At 33.0% G+C, this 12,846-nt stretch overlaps 1 protein-coding gene across 1 annotated transcript in view; it reads left to right on the forward strand.

Annotated features, from left to right (window-relative positions):
* The first annotated feature begins 430 nt into the window (after positions 1 to 430).
* Positions 431 to 12,846, forward strand: part of GRIA2 (glutamate ionotropic receptor AMPA type subunit 2) — a 380,491-nt gene continuing 368,075 nt past the window's right edge. Inside the window, exons 1-2 of the mRNA XM_053703773.1 lie at positions 431 to 636; positions 1,226 to 1,366. Of these exons, the coding sequence (XP_053559748.1) occupies positions 549 to 636; positions 1,226 to 1,366 (229 nt within the window). The 5' untranslated portion in view covers positions 431 to 548. The remainder of the gene's footprint in view (positions 637 to 1,225; positions 1,367 to 12,846) is intronic.

Consider the following 12,846-nt stretch of genomic DNA (forward strand, 5'->3'; position numbering starts at 1 on the left):
ACAAACAATACATATATACATACACTACTTACACACATACACACTTGCATACACTACACAGACCCACACAATACATATACACATACACTACTTACACACAAACACACATGCACTACACAAACACACACTTATCATATACCCACACAGACACAAACAATACATATATACATACACTAAAATGGCACCATTTGTATAAGACATACATACATAGACAAGTAAACACACGCAAGAAAAAAAGCTTTATTTTCCACCTTAACAGGAGCTAGGCATTGAGAGAGGAGGGGGCGGGCTTTGGAGCCAAATGCTCTTTCATGAGGCAGAGGGATACAGGATCTGCTGGGGATACAGATTCTGCTATGACACATTCAACCATTCTTTTCACTCCAGGAGCTAAGGCAACGACCACCTTCAGCAAGCCAGCTGCATCTCTGAGCCCTCTTTTTTTCGGATTTCTTGTGAATAAAGAAGAATGCGACTGATATAATTCGAGAGAGCAATTGGAAAAATATTATAGAGGGTTTTTTCTGGATGATCCATTTTCCTTGGAAATGCAAAAGATTATGCATATTTCTGTCTTCCTGGTTCCTGTTCTATGGGGACTGATTTTTGGAGTATATTCAAACAGCATACAAATAGGTAAGCATTGTGTTGAAACACATTCCATAAAAAAATATTTGTAATTATACCACACAACCTAATATTTCTTCCAAACATGCCTTCACTGACTAATTTTATATATATATATATATATATATATATATATATATATATATATATATATATATATATATATATATATATATATACACACTAACATATATACATACATACAGATAATCTTTATGCAATATTCAGCATATTTTAATTTGTTTTCAAATGAAGCTGTGATTCAATTTATCTATACACTAAAGATTATTCTGTACACATTTTCATTATAAGAATTTGATCAAAACAAGTAAAAATAAAAATCACAGAGACATGGATAGATTTCATTTTAGCAAAATCTCCTAGGCTTTAATGGGCATTTTTTTAATACAGAAAGAATATGTTGATAAGATTTTCAAATGAAATAAAAAATATTATCCTACCATAAGATATGGAAAAACAAATTTTATTTAGTTTTAGTCTTAAATGTCATTTTTATTGTTTGTCAATAGGAATATGGTTTAATCTGGGTTTAGATTGCTTATGTAATGTGGCTTATTATATATATTTTTTTTTTCAGGAGGGTTATTTCCAAGGGGTGCAGATCAGGAATACAGTGCATTTCGGGTAGGGATGGTTCTGTATTCCACTCCAGAGTTTAGGTTGACGCCTCATATCGACAATCTGGAAGTAGCTAACAGCTTCGCTGTCACCAATGCTTGTAAGTAATGAATATTAATTTAATTCTTGCCTCAAATTATGTATAATACAATCGGCCAAAGCAGATTCATTAAGCATTTGATTCTCAACTCTAAAATACAACGCAAAGCTTAAAACAATATTTTCAGTGATTCTGATTTCTCTTTCACAAGCTTCTAGCTCATGTATGTGTGTGCCAGTTAGTTCTGCAATGCCTTTCATATCACCATGGCACCCAAGGATTTCTGCATGATTGGCGTGCCCAAACTGATGTCCAGGAGACCTGTTACTGCATCACTAAATTCCAGCACATGACTGCTTATAATTCTATACCTAAAGCCTAGATAAAATCACGTTTCACAGATTGATTTATATAGATATATTATTATTATTTCGAAGCTACACTGTAATTGTATACAATGCTGATATAGGAGCATTTGCTAAATATGCTTTGAACACACAACATTGCATTAATGTTTGCTATCATATCCCACAAAGGTGGTGTGAGGTTACAAGGGACATATGACTAGGGAGCCTACAGATTATAGTTTGTTTATTTTAATATGACTAGATTCAGAATGAAGGATGATCAGCCATTTTATCTAGTGTTATAGCTCCATATTAGGTTGTACAGCCAAACCTCATATTCCCTAATTACACACAGTTTGTTCAATTAAAAAAAAAAAACCATTTTATGCATACAGGCATAATGATTCACATATATGACTGGTCTTAATGCAAAGAATTTGCTGTCCTATTATTGAGAAAGAAAAACCTACATACATAAACCGTTCTATTTATAGATGCCCATATGGAACTATTGATTCATTGCCTCTCTGTGTAATCAAATTGATTCACAATTACAGACATTACTTTCTGTAAGTCACAACATTTCTAAAAAATAAAATATATATTTCTATTGATATACATTTGTATTTTCTTAATATACTTATATTCCTTTGTCCATTTTGAAGCTTACATAGATGATGTATTGAAAAAACAAAAATAATTGAATTGCTACAGTCAGCTATAGTGTCAGATATGGAAAGTGAGGTTATTTGGTTGTTGATTTTGTAAATTACATTTAAAAATATGTAACAGAAACTAAATACATGAAAATAAATGTAGCACTCTGGTTATGTACTATGTATACACTATCAATGCATGTTAACAATGCTTCACCAATTCTAATGTATTCATATTTCTAGCTGTAGTGTGATTATTAAAATACAATAGAATATATTTGAGGAGTAAGGAGTCATTTACCATTAAGGATTCCAAAATGACAAGGGTAGAGATCCTAATTATTTATGTTGGAACAAAACAAATGTCCAAGTGTACTATTTATTTACATACTTTTATACAGTTTTATCTTCATTAATACCAAAAAATTTATAATTTTGTCTGTGTTAGCGTGTGTAACTGAGTATTGTATTTGAGTGTGTGCACATCTGTGTGAGCTTGTATATGAGTGAGTGTGATAGTTTGTATATATGTGTGTATACAACATATATCTACATACACACAGGTTCACAAGCATACACAAATACAGGGTGCATTTGCAATACTGGTTCTGTGAACACCATTTTGTTTTCCTTGTACAAGAACACAAAGTTTAGTTCTGCAAACAAGAGATGATGAGTTTTTCTTTTTCAAATCAAGGGTTCCTACTCTGCAGGGATCACTGCACCATGACATTATGACAAGGGGATGCTGATTCATGCATAAACCTCACAACCTCTTACATCCAACCAGCAGTTTGCGTAGCCGGTTGAGGTCCAGTAGCACTGCAGAGATTGGAGGGGGAGGGTGGGAAAAGAGTCTTCCAATTAGTATTTCATCCTTTCCCCAAGTGATAGCACACAGCTGATTGAATGGGCTATCTGTGCTTTAACTGTTTAGTGTTGAGGATCCTGGCAGTGACACAGGCATTCATTTAACTGGGTAACAAAACCTCAGTTCCATCGATAAACAGCATTTAAAATCCTTTCCATTATATGCCTTGTGATGTTTTGCACACTTGAGAAAAAGCATAGAAATCACAAAATAATGTATATAATTGAAGCAGATAATTCAGATTTCCACAGTTAGAGAAAAGACTTGTATGCAGCATCTTTCACCTGAACGCTGGCTTCCTTCCCATGCATTCCTACCATGCAGGCACAGTCAGCAGGAAATGAAGGCTGTTCAACAGCACACTTGCTGGCGTTTGTTGCTTTAGCTGTATATAATTCTATTTGCATTTTATACTAGGCCCTGGGATTTGTCAATCTCATCATTTATCTGATGGCTTAATCTCCCCCCTTTTTTATTGAAAATAAATCAAACAGATTGCATACACAGCTAGATATTTTCTTGATAAATCTTTAAACATAAAAAATATAGTTAAAATCTGCCATCAGAAATTATTACAAACGTGTTCCTTAAAATATTAATGGGTAAAGGGATATTCTAATAAAAAAATGACATGCTCATTACAACATGTATTTTTTGCGTAACTGACCATGATAAAGTTCCGCTGGTAAGCTGCATATCTTGAAGCTCCTGGGGAGGACACAACTGATCATCCAACCAGGAGCAGCAGTTGTACAACCGTGCTAATCATCAGCGGTGTCATGCTCCGTAGCTGCAAGTAATAGGTAGAAGTAGTAGGACTTTAGCAATATGTTTAAACATCATTAACTAGAGTCAGTAATGCATATATTGCATGTTAAAACAAATTAGAGCATGCTATTTTTGCATAAGAATGTCCCTTTAAATTAAAAAGTCAAAACACTTAACTCTGCTTTATCGTACTTAGTAAAAAGAAAAAAAACTAAGAAATATACTGGTACGAATATCTCATTCCATAGAGATTGTACTTTAAAGGGACAGTATACTGTAAAATATTTTTTTTCCCTTAAAGGGACAATCTAGTCAAAATGAAATTTTCATGATTCACAAGGCCACCTCTTATCTCAGTGCATTTTGCAGTTTTCCACAGCTAGAAAGGGTTAGATCAAGTGTGTCATATAGATAACATTGTGCTTACTCGTGCAGAGTTATTTATGAGTCAGCAATGATTGGCTAAAATGCAAGACGGTCAAAAGAACTGAATTAAGGGGGCAGTCTGTTGAGGCTTAGATACAAGGTAATCACATACAGTTAAAAATGGTTTTAATTCTACAGTGTTGGTTATGCAAAATTTGGGAATGGGTAATAAAGGAATCTATCTTTTTAAACAATAACAATTCTGCAGTAGACTTTCCTTTAATGCATTTTCATTGACTTGTTGTGTCAGCTGCAGAGTATAAAATAAATGAAAAATTGCATTTTCAGATTTATTTGTGTATATGAAATAACTGGTTTTGTGTTTTAAAACCACAACCTATTAAAACCGGTTAAGCTTGCAGGTAAAATCAGATCTTTTTATTGCATCACTTTGTGTACACACACATGGTTCCTTATCTTACATATTTCTATAAACCAAAGCCCAATACTAAGAGAGAGTAATGGAAAATTAAAATAATATTACTTGTCTCTCCTACATCCTACTGTGGGCTAATTTACAAATGGAGCTTTAGTTTGTGCTCTTGCTCGCATGTTAACTCAGCTAGAAGTAAGTTTTTTGCACGTGTCGGGTAGCGTGCCTATTACAAGTGTAAAGTAAAAAGTTTGCGCTTGTTTAATAACCCGACTTGCGCAAAAAGCCAAACTTGGAATACAGCGTCCGTGTTAACGTATTCACCCTTAGATTTCAATAAAGCGCGAAAAGTGGAAAAAAATTAACACCAAAAAAGTTCTGCAAACCCGATCGTATTTTCTTAAGTGCTCTAACTTGACATGACATATTAATATTCCACATTCCAATATGGTCTATTTGTTCATACATACACACACATTTATATATATATATATATATGATATGATGGTATTTGGTACAATATATATCTACACACACACACACATATATATATATATATATATATATATATATATATATATATATACTGTGTATATATATATATATATATATAGAGAGAGAGAGAGAGAGAGAGCGAGATGATTACATATAGGTATAGACATATAGATGATAAAATATTTAGAACATATTTCCCTATATATACACATATAAATATGTACACACACATATATATATATATATATATATATATATATATATATATATATATATACAGTATATAACACATACACACATAAACATATTTAGACATGTGTATGTATGTATCTCTATGTTAAAGCCCCTTGCATTTTTTTTCTTTCTAACACGTGCAACCTCATATCTTTGAGCCCTTATAAATTTTATTGCATTTATTTTTAAATCATTTTTATCAGATAGTGTTATAATGAGTGTAACTGTACTGTGAAATGTATTTTGTGCAACTTTTTTCTCTAGTGTAACAGTTAACCAGAACTCTGAAGTCGCGCTATCCCAACAAACATTAAATTCTCTTGTGCTCGAGTGAAATCGTTTACTTTCAACTTGTAAAATGTGCACTTCTTCCGACATGTGCAAAGAGCTGCGATAAACCCCCTATCACTCGTGCACAACTGTTAGCATGCCACTAGTAATCTAGCCCAGTGAGTGTAATTTTTTCTGCTGGCTGTGTTTACCTTGTCAATAGCCTATACATAAGTATATGTATGGATACCACTGGTGTAATCAGCTTTTTAAATGCCAAAATAAGGGTAAAGGAGCTATTTTTAAACAATTTAATACACTTCTGCAGGTAAAATGGATCATTGGAAACAAATTAAAAGGGGAGAAAATTTTGGGGTAAACTGTCCCTTCACAAACATACACAGTAAAGTCAACATTAAACTTTCATAATTCAAACAGAGCATGCAATTTTAAACAACTTTCCAATGTACTTGTATTATCAAAATTGCTTGGTTCATTTTGTATTCTTTGTTGAAGGGAGTACCCTATGTAGGCTCAAGAGCAGCAATGCCCTCCTATAAGTCAGTTTGTGATTGGAGGCTGTACATATGTGTGTCTTGTCATTGGCTCATTAGATTTGCTCAGCTAACAGTAATACGTTTCTGCTAATGAACCTACTCTTCAAAAAGGACACCAAGAGAACAAAGCACATTTTATAATAGAAGTAAAATAGAAAGTTGTTTAAAATCACATGTTCTGTCTGAATCATAAAATTATAACTTTAATGTTGCTGTAATCTATGAATGGCACTTACAGTAAGATCTATATATAATGCAATATTGTTGCCAGAATGTTTGTCAGAGAACTTATTGTTATGAAGGTGCTACTCTCTCTTCTAAGATGTCACTTAAAGCGATAGTAAAGTGTCAATGCGCTTCTTAGTATTTAAATTAATGTAGTAAGCTCAATCCATATCGTTATCATATTTGTAAATGAAACATTATCAGTGCAATTTTAAATAATATTTTGTGTATTAATTCCCCAGGTCTGCCACTTTGAAAAAAGCTTTTTGTTTAGTTTTTGACAGACAGGTGGTGCAGCCAATAGGATGTGCACCATCCACCCTATGTTTTTGTATGGAAAAGTGAATAGACAGAGCAACAATGTGATGAGAAGAAATTAGTGAGCCACTGTAATCTGGCTAAATCACTGTTAACACTGGAGACATTGGATCTCAGCTGCAACTGGGCATGTGCAGTTGCAGCGCTATCTGACTCATTTAGAACAGACAAGCACAAGAGAGTGCTTCTATAGACAAGCATAGGGTGGGTGCTGAGCATCCAATTGGCTGCACCACCCCTCTGTCAAAGAAAAAGCTTTTCATGGAGGCAGAAGCAGGAATTTATAAACAGAAAAGTAAGTTTAGCACCAAAAATGTTTCATTTACAAATATGATATTGATATGGATTGAGTTTACTAATTGAATTCTTTCAAATGCTAAAAACACATTTACCGTTACTTGTGTTCAAAACTGGCCTATTAAGCTTCCCTTCAAACCATGTCCCTACCACACTAAATATCTCCATAAATTGTTGACTATATAACTATACATTTTACATCCACTGTCCAAGACCTTTCACTCTAGATTAACACATGCAGTTTTGTCATCTTTATATATTGAACATTGTCAAATGTGTTCATTCATTAGCAGTGATACTAGCAGTGATACTACACAAAGCCTCATCTTAAGAATCCTTATAACAACATTGTACCTACATGTTTACCCCTCACCCACCTTTCTCCTCTACACTCTCTACTTGATTCTCAGCTCTGCTGTCACATTCTTTTCTTAAACCCTTGTTCATCATCTGATGATCCTCTGTGCAAATTCTTGGTTTGGGTTGCACTAACTTCTAGTTGTTTTTATCTTCAATGAAATCAGCAGTACAACCCTGGGTGCATTACAACCACTCATTAGCATTTAAGTCTATCATGCTTTACATATATTAGTCTGTGGTTGACTGATGTCTATCAAATAATACAGGGAGCCAGAAAAAGGGAGAAAAATTAATTTGTCAGAAAAAAAAAATGTACTGCTTATTTGAAATTCAGAGTAGGTGTTAAAACATTGTCTTTTTATTCTGCACTTGTTAATTATGCAATTCTACTGCATTGAGTGGTCCTTTAAGATTTCTCTTTTGATGCTGCCCTCACACTCACACACTCAATCAATCAAAAATTCTCTAAATTGAACCTCAAAAAATATGGTCATTGGATAGCATGGTAAAGCCAGTGACAGCTCAATAAACTTGTAAGAGATTATGCTATTGTTTTTTTTATTCTCCTAATTTATATTATTATATTCTGTGATTCCGCATTATGGAACCCAGTTTTTCCTACTCTTGCTTTGCAGTGCAGATAACTTTATTTTAGATTGTAAGCTTTCTTTTGAATGTTACCGTTATTATTCTCTTATCTTGTTGCTTTCTTAATTGCTACACATTCTTTAATCTGCTATGAAATGAATCCTATCTGCACTACAATGTTCTTTTCTTTCTTGACACCGTAATTCCAATGATGCATGTAGAATGCTGACTGATAAAATAGACATGGCATTTTAGTGATTATAGACAATATACTCAAAATTTCATTCCTCATTAAGGGTCAGATTATAAATTTAGTGGCATTTAAAGGGTCTGTTTACACCAATTTTCATATAACTGCATGTAATAGACACTACTATAAAGAGGAATATGCACAGATACTGATCTAAAAATCCAATATAAAACCTTTTAAAAACTTAGAAGATCCCAGTTTAGCACTGTTGATGAGGTAGTCTGGGACACTGAATGAAAGGGGCTGCTTCCCTGCATATGAAAAGACAGATAAAATAAACAAGAGCCAGCAGGAGTCTGTAAACGCATGTATACATCTGGCACTGTGGGGCTTGGTTAGGAGTCTGAAAATCAGCACAATGTTCTTAAACAACAAGCAAAACTATACATTTTTATAAAAACACTACCAGATGGGCTATATAAATGGATCATCTACAAAACATTTATGCAAAAAAAAATCTAGTGTACAATGTCCCTTTAACGCTCCCAGTTGCACACTAACTCTGCTAGAAGTAAGCTATTCAGGCATGTCAAGTAGCCCTCAAATTACAAGTAAAACGTTTACGCTCGAACACTTACCCCATGCACGGATAAAGTCGAACTTTGAATATTGCGATCGTGTTAACCTAACATATTCTCCCATAAAAGTTAATAGAGCAAAAATCTAACACCATACTCGCCCACAAACCTAATCGCATATTCTAAAGTGCGACATTAAATTATTAACATTTCACATTCCAATGTTATTCACATAGCAGAATATGTTCTATTTATTCATACATACATATTTCTACATATATCTGATAGTGTTTTGGTACAATAAATATATACAGTATATATATATATATATATATATATATATATATATATATATATATATATAGATATACAGTATATAGAACCATCTATTTATAAATATGTAGAAAATGTTCTGCTATGTACAGAACTTTGGAATGTGAAATATTCACAGTACATACTAGGGATGGGCGAATTTATTGCAAAATTTGAAAAATGAAACTAATTTTAACACATTCGTTTGTTTCAAATTTCGAATGTTTGTACAACATTCTAACATTCGTTTAATATAATAGTATTTCTAATGCTTTCTTTAAATGTAATATTCGATTGAAATTTTCTAAAAATTTTATTCGAATTATGCAATATTCGAATTTGAATCTATATATTTGTAATAGTAATTCTAATGCTCTCTTTAAATGTAATATTTGAATTATGCAATATTCGAAATAAAAACATTCAAATTGATATATTTGTATCTATTATGTATCCATTTACTAAATTCCCTGCCACATAAACCATTAAACTTCTGAATAGTATTTGCTAAACAGAATGTTACATTCGAAATTTCGAGTGTGGAAATTCAATCTAATTATGAACATTTAAAAATAAAAGTAACATTCGAAAACAACGTTCGATTACCGAATTTAATGGATTTGATAGTCCAAAACGAATGACCAGAGGAATATTCGTTCTACCAAACGAATTACACTTTCACCACATTCGCCCATCCCTAGTAAATACACAGTATAACAATTTATTAAATATGAATATTGCAAAAATATGCTTTAACACGTTTTCATCTACTTAACTGCAAAGGGCTCCAATGCTCATATATATATATATATATGTCGATTTGTGTGTACAAATGCATTTATGTGTTTATACGTGTATATATGTCTGTAAATACAAATATACACATATAAATACTTAAATACATATGTACACACATATAAATATACAGTATATATATATATATATATATATATACAGTAAATAAGCACTCACTGGTCTTCAGCCGTCTGTGTATATATATATGTGTTATTTACTTAATATATACTTGAACACTTTATAGCACCCTGGTTGTTCGTCTTGGATGGTGAGAGTGCATACACCAAACTGCTATTATATATATATATATATATATACACACACAGTATATACACATATTTAGACATGTATATGTATGTATCTCTATTTTAAAGCCCTTTGCCTGCTTTTTTTTGCTAGAGACCTCATATCTTTGAGCCCTTATAACTTTTTTGCGCAATATTTTTGAAAATAATTTCTGTTAGATTGTGTTATTATGAGCGTAACTGTACTTTTCAATGTATTTTGTATGTGTTTTGTGAAAGTTTTTTGTTAAGCAAATAGTTAACCAGAGCTGAGGACACGCTATCCCGACACTTGTTAACTTATATTGCGCTCAAGCGATCACGTTTACTTTCAACTTGTAATACATGCACTACATCTTATGATCCTATAAGACCCGCAATAAACCCCTTTTCGCGTGTTAGCGGGCCACTCTGGCCCAAATTGTTTTTAATTTGCAATGTACATTTATTATTTATTTTGTTATCTTTTCTGGTAATTTAAATGGACATGAAAGTAAAATTGAAACTTTCAGATAGAACATGTCATTTTAAACAACTTAAAGGGATAGGAAAGTCAAAATTAAACTTACATGATTCAGATAGAGCATGCAATTTTAAGATACTTTTAAAATGTTCAAATGTGCTTTGTTCTCTTAGTATCCCTTATTAAAAAATGAATACGCACATATCATACACTAGTGGGAGCTGCAGCTAATTGGTGCCTGCACACATTTGTCTCTTGTGATTGGCTAAATAGATATTTTCAGATTCCTGTCAGTAGTGCAATGCTGTCCCTTCAGCAATGAATAACAAGAGAATGAAGAAAATTTGATAATAGAATTAAATTGGAAAGTTGTTTAAAATTGTATGTTCTATCTGAATCACAAAATGAAAATTTGGGGGTTTACTATCCCTTTAACCAATTTACTTCTGTTGTCTAATTTGCTTCATTCTCTCAGTATCCTTTGTTGAACAGCATATCTAAATAAATGCAGTAGCAACAGTGCACTTCTGGGAGCTAGCTAATGTATGGTGGCTGCACATATATGTCTCTTATCATTGTCTCACCTGTGTTCAGCTAGCTCCCAGTAGAATATTGCTACTACTTCAGTAAAGGATAACAATATAATTTGATAATAGAAGTCAAATGGAAAGTTGCTTAAAATGTTATGCTCTGACTCATGAAAGAAAAATGTTTCATGTCCTTTTAACTCTGAGGTTACCACTCCCTCCTGTGGCACATTCTGTGTAACTGTATCATTCCTACATGCTGTACAGCGATTGGTTGATATATACAGGAGCAAACAACATCAAGAAGTCTTTTAAAAACAATTCATATTTAACTAACAAACAACAGTTTGCTTTAAAATATTTATTTTGTATGCAGATATTTTACAATACTGTTAATATTTCCTGATGCCTAACTAAAAAAAAATACTTTAATGCCCCTTTAAGTTTTTGTTTTAATATTAACGTAAAGGGACACTGAATCCAAATTTTTTCTTTCGTGATTCAGATAGAGCATAAAATTCTAAGCAACTTTCTAATTTACTCCTATTATAATTTTTTTTTCATTCTCTTGGTATCTTTATTTGAAATGCAAAAATGTAAGTTTAGATGCTGGCCCATTTTTGGTAAACAACCTGGGTTGTCCTTGCTGATTGCTGGATAAATTCATCCACAGTAAAAAATTGCTGTACAGGGTCTGAACCCAATACAGCTTAGATGCCTTCTTTTTCAAATAAAGATAGCAAGAGAATGAAGAAAAATTTATAATAGGAGTAAATTAGAAAGTTGCTTAAAATTGCATGCTCTATCTGAATCACGAAAGAAAAAAAACTGGGTTCAGTGTCCCTTTAATTCCTTCCTTGGGTAGAGTGTCACATCTGCTTTATGTTTGAAAGTATATGGTGTTAACAGGGTGGGGCTGGAGGATTACTTTGTGGTGTAAACTTCTAGAATGCTAAATGCTTACATTAAAGAGAATATGGGGTGCAGATTGTGCTGGTTATCTGGTTGCTGGTTTAGTAATTGTTCTATGCCAGATTTAAATAGATAATTACATAAGAGTTTATTGCTGGAAATGAGTTAACATTGTCTTCCCTATGTGCTAATGTTGGTGTCACATCCCTTTGAGTTTGTACAACGGAAACCTTTTAAAATTGACCTATTTCTTATCTCTGAAACAGAGACCTAGAAGTGCATATTAAAGTGTCTGGCATTAAAGGACATAAAAAGTGCAAACATGCTCTAATATGTTAGGGGATTTTATCATTGTGCTATAACTATGTGACCATGCAAACATATTAAACACATAGGTAAAGTCAGCTCCAGAGCAGTAAGACACTACTTAAATCTAGATGAACATATCTGGTAAGCTAATCACAAGAGGCATATTTGTTTAGCTTATCCGCATGCATTCAGGGCGTCCGAATCAGCATCCACTGACAGAAATTAAGATTGCACTCGCAATCGCATATGCAACCTCGCCCTCTGCTTATGCACAACCAATTTGGACGATCTGACGTTTGCAACCTCTTGAGATGTTAAGAAGCAGGGGTCATACGATTGCTTCTGAGCGGCCCACAAAGCTGCAGATTCATACATGGGGGCTATC

Source organism: Bombina bombina, chromosome 2 (assembly GCF_027579735.1).
Source record: "Bombina bombina isolate aBomBom1 chromosome 2, aBomBom1.pri, whole genome shotgun sequence".
NCBI lineage: Eukaryota > Metazoa > Chordata > Amphibia > Anura > Bombinatoridae > Bombina > Bombina bombina.